Genomic DNA, 11,527 nt, shown 5'->3' with positions numbered 1-11,527 from the left:
GGCCTAATTGCCCATCATCAGTGCCTGACCTCACTAATGCTTGTAGCTGAATGGAAGCAAGTCCCTGCAGCAATGTCCTAGCATCTAGTGGAAAGCCTTCCCAGAATAGTGGAGGTTGTTATAGCAGCAAAGAGGGGACCAACTCCATATTAATGCCCATGATTTTGGAATGAGAAATTCAACGACCAGGTGTCCATATACTTTTGTTCTTGTAGTGTCTTTGATACCATACCACCAATTCCGCTCCAGCCATTACCACGTCCAGCCAGTCCAGCCCGTCCTCCCTAATTAAGGTGCCACCAACCTCCTGTGATCTACAGCACACCTCCTGTGATCTACAGCAGTAGTTCTGTCCAACGCTAGAGAGCAAGAGGGATGAAGGTATAAACACAACTTTATCCATAGAGCAATCCTCTGTGAAGTCATTTGGTACCGTCATGAGGAGTTTGTCTGAAGTGAAGTGCAAGCATGCACACACACACACATTCTAATCAACAATCACTATTTATTCAGGAATGCTAGACCCTAAAACTGGAATCGCAAACTATGTAATTATTGCATATCCCAATGAATACAATCAATTAGTATTTTTTTAACTGTTAATTACTGGACTAATGGATTATTTGATGACTAATGCTCAACCCATAGAAATTGATATTCAAATTATGTTTATTTTTTTCCAGACACAAGATTGAATTGTTTCCATGATCGGAAATAAAAGTACATGGAGGTCACCTTCTAGAGAAATATACCCAAATATTAGAAAAAGGTGACCCTTACCTCAGATGTCATACAGAATACTGCAAATACACAAATTGGAATCTATTTACACATATCAAATTAAATATAGTGCTTTGTTCTCATATTCTCAATCTCTCCTGTGAAATTTACTTTCAGGAAATGCTGTAAACCTTAATGTTCAACTGCTATCTTTGGCATAAGTTAAACTGTACAAATTTAATATTTACAAAAACACAACGTATATATACAGTTGAAGTCGAAATTTTACATACACTTAGGTTGGAGTCAATAATTCTTGTTTTTCAACCACTCCACATATTTCTTGTTAACAAACTATAGTTTTGGCAAGTCGGTTAGGACATCTACTTTGTGCATGACACAAGTAATTCACTTAATCAATATTCCAGTGGGTCAGAGGTTTACATACAATAAATTGACTGTGCCTTTAAACAGCTTGGAAAATTACAGAAAATGATGTCATGGCTTTAGAAGCTTCTGATAGGCTAATTGACATCATTTGAGTCAATTGGAGGTGTACCTGTGGATGTATTTCAAGGCCTTCCTTCAAACTCAGTGCCTCTTTGCTTGACATCATGGGAAAATCAAAATAAATCAGCCAAGATCTCAGAAAATAAATTGTAGACCTCCATAAGTCTGGTTCATCCTTGGGAGCAATTTCCAAATGCCTGAAGGTACCACGTTCATCTGTAAAAACAATAGTACGCAAGTATAAACACCATGGGACCACGCAGCCGTTATACCGCTCAGGAAGGAGAAGCGTTCTGTCTCCTAGAGATAGAGACTTTGGTGCGAAAAGTGCAAATCAATCCCAGAACAACAGCAAAGGACCTTGTGAAGATGCTGGAGGAAACGGGTACAAAAGTATCTATATCCACAGTATAACGAGTCCTATATCGACATAACCTGAAAGGCCGCTCAGCAAGGAAGAAGCCATTGCTCCAAAACCACCCCAAAAAAGCCAGACTACGGTTTGCAACTGCACATGGGGACAAAGATCGTACTTTTTGGACAAATGTCCTCTGGTCTGATGAAAGAACTGTTTGGCCATAATGACCATCATTATGTTTGGAGGAAAAAGGGGGAGGCTTGCAAGCCAAAAAACACCATCCCAACCGTGAAGCATGGGGGTGGCAGGATCATGTTGTGGGGGTGCTTTGCTGCAGGAGGGACTGGTGCATTTCACAATATAGATGGCATCACGAGGAAGGAAAATTATGTGGATATATTGAAGCAACATCTGAAGACATCAGTCAGGAAGTTAAAGCTTGGTCACAAATGGGTCTTCCAAATGGGCAATGACCCCAATCAAACCTCCAAAGTTGTGGCAAAATGGCTTAAGGAAAACAAAGTCAAGGTATTGGAGTGGCCATCACAAAGCCCTGACCTCAATCCCATAGAACATTTGTGGGCAGAACTGAAAATGCGTGTGCGAGCAAGGAGGCCTACAAACCTGACCCAGTTACATCAGCTCTATCAGGAGGAATGGGCCAAAATTCACCCAACTTATTGTGGGAAGCTTGTGGAAGGCTACCCGAAATGTTTGACCCAAGTTAAACAATTTAAAGGCAATGCTACCATATACTAATTGAGTGTATGTAAACTTCTGACCCACTGGGAATGTGATGAAAGAAATAAAAGCTGAAATAAATCATTCTCTCTACTATTATTCTGATATTTCACATTCTTAAAATAAAGTAGTGATCCTAACTGACCTAAGACAGGGAATTTTTATTAGGATAACATTTCAGGAATTGTGAAAAACTGAGTTTAAATGTATTTGACTAAGGTGTATGTATACTTCCGACTTCAACTGTACATATAAGGTAGCCTAAAAGAGTAAAATGTTTCCCCAAAAATACTGTGCAATCAAATAGGCAGCTTTCCAAACCTTGACAAAAATCCATTTGTGTATTTCTTTCATATTTATCTTCCATTGAGAAATTGAATAGACTATTCTCAATAACAATATTATGAAGTCTCAACTAAGGTTGAACTTACAAATTCATAAAAGCTTGCCTTACAGGGTCCTATAACGCCCCAAAATTCCTGTACACTTAAACATGTAGATTTTCTAAACTTGACAAAATTCCCATTTCAATATTTGTTTAAAAATTTGGCTTAAATTGGTCTCACTGAAACAAACACGTAATGAATATGTTATTACTATAATTAGCATTTTACCATGTACTTGCGAATACCTAGTAATTTAAATAAAAGTAATTACTAGAAAGTACCTAGTAATGTCTACAACAGTCAAATAAAATGCTACCAACTTTGGTAAGTCTACCTGTCGGGTGAGCTTATTAAATTACTATATAAGTCTGATCTTAAAGTTTAATTGTGAAATGTAACTGTACATTACTGCTCAAATATCAGTAAAAATATTCACACCATAAACACTGATTATGTCAATCGATTTTGTGAGGCATTCCCTCTGTCATCTCTTGTTTTGACTATGATGTTACTCTCTAGAATGCACAAAACTCTTCTTGGTTGCGCTCTTCGTGGTTAAGGTACTTGATTACTCGTGGTGGGAGGGGCAGTTTGTTGATGCACCTCAGTCTGTGGATTCCAACCTGCTGCCGGATCTTCAGCCTACACAGCTGCATCAGTGGACGCGGTGGCGCTGGAAGACAATGGCAACAGATACGGTAATATGTGACGCTTGTACATTATATAAACAGTGTACATATAACATGTGCACAAGTCACTCAAAATAAGTGCCTGTTTGGGCATTGGCGTGTGTGGCTGTGTGTGCACGCGTGCATGACATCCCCCCTCATCACAGAAGTAACCCCAGCAGCTGCTAGACATTAGCTCTGCGATCCAGGTCACGGCACCACTGTAACAGGCTCTTATTGAACCCTGGTTATCAACCACGCATACAGTACCGCTACACCAAAATTCTACCTTCTGTTGTGTAATAAACTCTTAGAAAAAAAGGGTTATTCGGCTGTAGGGGAACCCTTAAGGGTTCTTTGGCTGTAGGAGAACCCTTAAGGGTTATTTGGCTGTAGGAGAACCCTTAGAATAACCCTTTTTGGTTCCATGTAGAAACCTTTTTGGTTCCAGATACATTTGAAGTCGGAAGTTCACATACACCTTAGCCAAACATATTTAAACTCAGTTTTTCACCATTCCTGACATTTAATCTTCGTAAAAATTCCCTGTCTTAGGTCAGTTAGGATCACCACTTATTTTAAGAATGTGATATGTCAGAATAACAGTAGAAAGTGATTTATTTCAGCTTTTATTTCTTTCATCACATTCCCAGTGGGTCGGAAGTTTACATTCACTCAATTAGTATTTGGGAGCATTGCCTTTAAATTGTACACCTCCAATTGATTCAAATGATGTCAATTAGCCTATCGGTAGCTTCTAAAGCCATGACATAATTTTCTGTAATTTTCCAAGCTGTTTAAAGGCACAGTCAACTTAGTGTATGTAAACTTCTGACCCACTGGAATTGTGATACAGTGAAATAATCTGTCTGTAAACAATTGTTGGAAAAATTACTTGTGTCATGCACAAAGTAGATGTCCTAACCGACTTGCCAAAACTATAGTTTGTTAACAAGAAATTTGTGGAGTGATTGAAAAATGAGTTTTAAGGACGCCAACCTAAGTGTATGTAATCTTCTGACTTCAATTGTATAACCCTTTTAAGTTCCATGTAAAACCCGCTGTAGAAAGGGTTCTACATGGAACCCAAAAGGATTCTACCTGGAACCAAAAATGGTTATTCTAAGGGTTCTCCTGCAGCCGAAGAATCCTTAAAGGTTCTAGATAGCACTTTTCTAAGAGTGTGTGTGTGTGTGTGTGTGTGTGTGTGTGTGTGTGTGTGTACAGTATGGGTACGTGTGTGTGTGCTTGTTTGCAAGTCTGGGGACACTCACTTGCTTTCTCCTTGATGGCTTCCCAGTCCTCAAAGCTATCTAGGTGTTCAGTAAGTCTGGAGCAGAGTTTCACATGGCCAACATAATCCAGGAGTATGTCTATGATGGGTCCTGCCCAGCGGTTTATTGCCTGAGTTGAGATTATCTCACAGAACTATTGATGGAAACACAAAAAGCGATGGTAGGCTATGGTATATTGTATTTTTAAGTCCCCACAAGAAAGTGTTCCAAATACCTGTGCTAACATGACAGCATGACAGTTACATAGGAGATTACAGTGTAGGTAAACATTGTTACAAAGTACTTACAGCTGTTATACCTGGCTGTGGTATAATTAGTACTACTATGTAGTATAATAACTTTAACTCCCATGTACATTTTGTTTACCTGAACAGCTTTCCCAGTATTCCTGCGTGTATCGTTATTGTAGCGCAAGTCATCCCTCTCAGATGTCTCTTGAATGGGTGGATGTGGACCACTGCCGTAAGTGCAAGTAAAACAGGAGTGGGCATCACAGCCATTGTCCATCAAATACTTCAGCATGGACAGGTACTTCATACTGAACATGACAGTGGCCGGGAATGAGGTGGGGTGAGTGGGGACGTAGGCGTTAACGTTGGCCCCGTGCTCCACCAGCAAAGTGACCAATTCGATACTACCCTGCCTCACGGCCACCAGTAGCGTGTTGAAGGTGTCTAGGTTGGGGTTGGCACCGGCTTCTAGAAGCATGGTGGTCGCTTCCACATTGCCGTTGGTGACGGCAAAGTATAGAATTGTGCTGCGATGATCCTCGTACATCTTGGAGCGGTCCTCTGACAGCATGGCATTGACATCGTAGCCGGCCTCGATTAGGACCTCCAGGACTTCATCCCTGTTGCACTCGGCAGCAAGATGGAGGGGACTGATGCCACTGCGATTCACTCTGGACTTGCTGGTGGCTTTGATCAGCAACGACACGATACTGAAATAGAAAACCACACAGGGGAAATTAGAGGGTGCCCAGAGTTGAGGATCAAGGGGTAGGGTTGCAAAATTCCCCCAAAACGTCCACGTTTTTCAGAAATCCCAGTTGGAGTATTCCCAGATGGAGAATTCCATCCCTGGTTTTTACCCTCCTGATTGTGGGAATCCTCCAACCGGAATTGTGTGCTCTACAAACTGAATGATTACTGTAGCATTATCATTAGTTGAGAATCCCTTTCTAACTTCTGTTACTTCCAGTTGATGTGCGGACTCCTGGAGGACTGTGCAAGTGAGAGGGAAGTCGATAGAGTTGGAAACATAAACTAGGGGGTAGGGTAGTGTAAAGGATAGAGGCAAGGCGGAGAGCACAATCATTATTTAAAAAAAGATATAACATGTGGCTGCAAGCAGCAATGAACAGGGTTCACTGGATCACAGAAAGGTCAAAAGATCAGTTGAATAACAAAGCAAGCACTCTATCATGTAGAAACTATCTTCCTTTATGTGGAATCAGTGAAAGCATTACCATGTTTATCTCGCAATACCACAAGGATGACGCAAGTTAAGTTTAGTCTAGTGCTGTAGGTTGGTTATATTTCTCAAATTCATTAGAGGCGACTTCACTGAATCAATAGGTACAATACTCCCATATTAGAATGTAGCAACTATTTTTTTCTCAAAACCATTAAAGACTGATGTAATGAGTCTAAATACAGAATCTGGAGTGAATCTGAAATATGGTTAATGAGGAAAAGATGATTGCAGATGATTTTCAGCATTAGTGTTACATATGCAAATTAGTTGTTAATAGTTTCTTTGTTTTTTGAGACATCAAAAAGTCTGGTTAATCTTAGGGATGTCCTCGATAGCGATGACACGTTTCAAGTTGATAAGCCACTGTGGAGCCATTTTGCAGGGGTTTAAATGGACACCTAAAATCAGATTTTTGATTTGTCAATAACTCAGTCATCTTTTTACCAATCCCTTAGATTTTCTCAAACTAAGTTAAGAAATGTACCATGGGCATACATTCCAAATTGTTCCATTTGGTCCTAGTGTTCATGACAATAAGAATTTTTAAGTGTTTTTAGCGTATCGTAGCATATCAATTTTATTTTCTGAAACTCTTTACGGACTATTGTGATGAGTCCAAAGACCACATTTGGAGTGAATCTGACTTTTAGTCCACAAGAAGATTTTTTATGATTATTTAAGCACTAGCGTTATATAGGCAACAATTAACGATGCACTATGCAGAAATCACACCAACATTTCCTTTTTGCTCAAATTTGAATAAGTTGCGTAATTTCAGTTCATGTGACAAAAAAGCAAGTATAGTATAGATAATCATTGTATCATCTTTCCGTAACCAAAAATATTGTATTTTCACCTGTGAAGCTGGTGTACAAGAAATGTACTTAATAAGGGGAAGCATAGCAATAGCACACACAGAACAGATCTACTGCTTCATAGACTTGCTTTCAATGAGAATGACAGAACTATCTACATTTCTATGTGGATTTGGTCAGGTCTCCCAAAAAGTTACACATTGCTGCTTTAAAGGGATAGTTCAAGTTTACAAAATGACATATTGGTTTCCTTATCTTGTAAGCAGTCTATGGACAAGGTATGAAAGGTATTCGCATTTGTGGCAAAAACCCAAATTGAAATCATGGGACCGATATTAAAACATTTTCGTGCATCATGTACAAATCATCTGAACGTATCGAAAAATGTATTACAATGCTTAACATAGTCACTTATAGATGATTTGGGTGAGCTACCTTAAAATGGTAAAAAAGAAACAGAAATAGCTTCTTAGCAAATAGCAAACTCTCAAGCAAGAATTCTGCTAGTACTGTCTGGGAGTGGTCTGTGTGGGGATGGGGAAACTGAAAAGTAGCAGTAATTGGCATAGAGATTTGGAACTATTTTATTAACTAATTTATCACCAGGCATGCCAAAACTCCATCCTCCCAAAACAGGCTGAAAACAGGCTGAAATTGTTAAGTATTCCTTTTAAAATAATGACGTAATGGTGGAAGACTGTATATAAGCAATTTGCTCACCTTGTTCAAGCCCATGATTACATACAGTGCCTTCGGAAAGTATCCAGACCATTTAACTTTTTACACGTTGTTACGTTACAGCCTTTTTCTAAAATGGATTAAATAAATCCTCAGCAATCTACACACAATACCGCATAAATGACAAAGCAAAAACTGGTTTTAGAAACTTTTGCACATTTATTAAAAATAAAGAACAGAAATACCTTATTTATATAAGTATTCAGCCCCTTTCATATGAGACTCGAAATTTAGCTCAGGTGCTTCCTGTTTCCATTGATCATCCTTGAGATGTTTCTTTCTGTGGTAAACTCAATTGATTGGACATGATTTGGAAAGGCACACATCTGTCTATACAAAGTCCCACAGTTGACAGTGAATGTCAGAGCAAAAACCAAGACACGAGGTCGAAGGAATTGTCTGTAGAGCTCCGAGACTGGATTATGTCGAGGCACAGATCTGGGCAAGGGTACCAAAAAATTTCCTCGAAGACAGTGGCCTCCATCATTCTTAAATGGAAGACGTTTGAAACCACCAAGTCTCTTAATAGAGTTGGCCGCCTGGCCAAACTGAGCAATCAGGGGAGAAGGGCCTTGGTTAGGGAGGTGAACAGGAACCCGATGGTCAGTCTGACAGAGATCTAGAGTTCCTCTGTGGAGATGGGAGAACCTTCCAGAAGGACAACCATCTCTGCAGCACTCCACCATTCAGGCCTTTATGGTAGAGTGGCCAGACGGAAGCCTTTCCTCAGTAAAAAGCACGACAGACAGCTTGGAGTTTGCCAAAAGGCACCTAAAGACTCTCAGACCATGACAAACAAGATTCTCTGGTCTGATGAAACCAAGACTGAACTCTTTGGCCTCAAGGCCAAGAGTCACTTACATTTACATTTAAGTCATTTAGCAGACGCTCTTATCCAGAGCGACTTACAAATTGGTGCATTCACCTTATGATATCCAGTGGAACAACCACTTTACAATAGTGCATCTAACTCTTTTAAGGGGGGGGGGGGGGTTAGAAGGATTACTTTATCCTATCCTAGGTATTCCTTAAAGAGGTGGGGTTTCAGGTGTCTCCGGAAGGTGGTGATTGACTCCGCTGACCTGGCGTCGTGAGGGAGTTTGTTCCACCATTGGGGTGCCAGAGCAGCGAACAGTTTTGACTGGGCTGAGCGGGAACTGTACTTCCTCAGAGGTAGGGAGGCGAGCAGGCCAGAGGTGGATGAACGCAGTGCCCTTGTTTGGGTGTAGGGCCTGATCAGAGCCTGAAGGTACGGAGGTGCCGTTCCCCTCACAGCTCCGTAGGCAAGCACCATGGTCTTGTAGCGGATGCGAGCTTCAACTGGAAGCCAGTGGAGAGAGCGGAGGAGCGGGGTGACGTGAGAGAACTTGGGAAAGTTGAACACCAGACGGGCTGCGGCGTTCTGGATGAGTTGTAGGGGTTTAATGGCACAGGCAGGGAGCCCAGCCAACAGCGAGTTGCAGTAATCCAGACGGGAGATGACAAGTGCCTGGATTAGGACCTGCGCCGCTTCCTGCGTGAGGCAGGGTCGTACTCTGCGAATGTTGTAGAGCATGAACCTACAGGAACGGGTCACCGCCTTGATGTTAGTTGAGAACGACAGGGTGTTGTCCAGGATCACGCCAAGGTTTCACTTCTGGAGGAAACATTGCACCATGCCTATGGTGAAGCATGGTGGTGGGAGCATCATGCTGTGGGGATGTTGTTCAGCGGCAAGGACTGGGAGACTAGTCAGGATCGATGCAAAGATTAACGGAGCAAAGTACAGACAGATCCTTGATGAAAACCTGCTCCAGAGCGCTCAGGAACTCAGACTGGGGCAAAGATTCCCCTTCCAACAGGACAACGACCCTAAGCACACAGCCAAGACAACGCAGGAGTGGCTTCGGGACAAGTCTCTGAATGTCCTTGAGTTGCCCAGTTAAAGACCGTACTTGGAACATGATCGAACGTCTCTGGAGAGACCTGAAAATAGCTTGAGAGGATCTGCAGAGAAGAAATGGGAGAAACTTCCCAAATACAGGGGTGCCAAGCTGGAGCGTCATACCCAAGAAGACTTGAGACTGTAATCGCTGCCGAAGGTGCTTCAACGAAGTATTGAGTAAAGGGTCTGAATACTTTTGTAAATGTGATAGCAGTTTTTATTGTTAATAAATGTGCAAAAATGTCTAAAATCCTGTTTTTGCTTTGTCATTATGGGGTATTGTGTGTAGATTGATGAGGGAGAAAAAACGATTTAATCAATTTTAGAATAAGGCTGTAACCTAAGAAAATGTGGAAAATGTCAAGGGGTCTGAATACTTTCCAAAGGCACTGTAGATGGCCACGACATGAGCGGCTCCCACGAAGGGAGTCAATAAATCATCAGTATCACCACAAGGGGAACAGCAACATTACCAGCTATTAAGAGTATTTATATTATATATCTTAAATTATTTGATCATTAGCTCTTGCTGAAGCAAGCACACTGTTTTTTTAGTGTTTTAGTATTATATAAAACTAGAAAAGTACATTTCCTGAAGAAAATGTGGTGTGCTTGCTAACTTGTTTTACAGTATTTATGGTTTTGAAAAGTTTAGAAAATGTTAATGTTATTTTAATGTTTATAGCTTAAACGGTTAAAGAGCAGTGCTAATAATGCTAATTACCACTGTTTATAGTTTATAAAGGTGTTATATAATTTGAAGTTAGGATAGCCTGAACATGTGAAAGTTGGTTTGGTGTCACTAGCTTGAATGGTTCAAGAGTTACCATCGGTTAGTTATTTTATGCTAATTTATGCAAATATATACAGCACCTGTCAAAAGTTTGGACACACGTTCTCAATCAAGGGATTTTCTTTATTTTTACTATTTTCTACATTGTAGAATAATAGTGAAGACATGAAAACGATGAAATAACACATATGGAATCATGTAGTAACCAAAAAAGGGTTAAACAAATATGTTTTATATTTGAGATTCTTCAAAGTAGCCACTTTTTGCCTTGATGACAGCTTTGCACACTCTTGGCATACTCTCAACCAGCTTCACCTGGAATGCTTTTCCAACAGTGTGCTTTTACAAACATTTAAAATGGTTATAGTTCTAGCATGCTAGCAGATACCCATAGTCTTTGCGCCAACTCTAGTTTGCAATTACGCTAGTGCTAGTTAGCAACTTCCTTCAAACTGCAATCAGAGACATTAAAATGGTGTCCACGAGTTCTTCTGACTCTGGGGAAGTAGATAAAGGGCCTCATCGTCAAATTCCCGAAGTATCCTTTTAACGTTGAGTTGGAGTTGATAAATGGTGAAAGAGTTTAGGGGCCTTTGAAATCGAAATGCATTGGGAGCTTATTTAAATATTGTTGTACTTCAAAAAGTATAAATGCTGTCAAAAATATTTTTTCAAGCAATCTAAGTTGGGGAAGTCTGGACATTTGGAAGTTGGTTTAGTCTTAATAGCTTAAATTGTTGAAACTCTAGAGCGGGCGGAAGAAATACAATAAGAAGAAGACAGAGAAATTTAGAGTTGTGCTTTGCCTTCAGCAAGCACACCTAATTACACTGAACAAAAATATAAACGCAACATGTAAAGTGTTCTATGTTTCATGAGCTGAAATAAAAGATCCTAGAAATGTTCCATACGCACAAAAGCTTATTTCTATAAAATGTTGTGCATAAATTTGTTTACATCCCTGTTAGTGAGCATTTCTCCTTTGCCAAGATAATCCATCCAACTGACAGGTGTCAAGAAGCTGATTAAACATCATGATCATTATACAGGTGCACCTTGTGCTGGGGACAATAAAAGGCCACTCTAAAATGTGCAGTTTTGTC

The 11,527-nt window shown here is 40.4% G+C and overlaps 1 protein-coding gene across 1 annotated transcript in view; it reads right to left on the bottom strand.

The window, feature by feature from the left end:
- Positions 1–651: 651 nt before the first annotated feature.
- Positions 652–11,527, bottom strand: part of LOC139556461 (ankyrin repeat and SOCS box protein 2-like) — a 45,299-nt gene continuing 34,423 nt past the window's right edge. Inside the window, exons 8-10 of the mRNA XM_071370435.1 lie at positions 5,045–5,618; positions 4,658–4,811; positions 652–3,388 (exon numbers count right to left, since the gene is read on the bottom strand). Coding sequence (XP_071226536.1) covers positions 3,231–3,388; positions 4,658–4,811; positions 5,045–5,618 — 886 coding nt within the window. The 3' untranslated portion in view covers positions 652–3,230. The remainder of the gene's footprint in view (positions 3,389–4,657; positions 4,812–5,044; positions 5,619–11,527) is intronic.

Source organism: Salvelinus alpinus, chromosome 27, assembly GCF_045679555.1.
Source record: "Salvelinus alpinus chromosome 27, SLU_Salpinus.1, whole genome shotgun sequence".
Classification (NCBI taxonomy): Eukaryota; Metazoa; Chordata; class Actinopteri; order Salmoniformes; family Salmonidae; genus Salvelinus; species Salvelinus alpinus.
The sequence above is the reverse complement of the archived record's forward strand: the minus strand, read 5'-3'. Positions and strand labels throughout refer to the sequence as shown.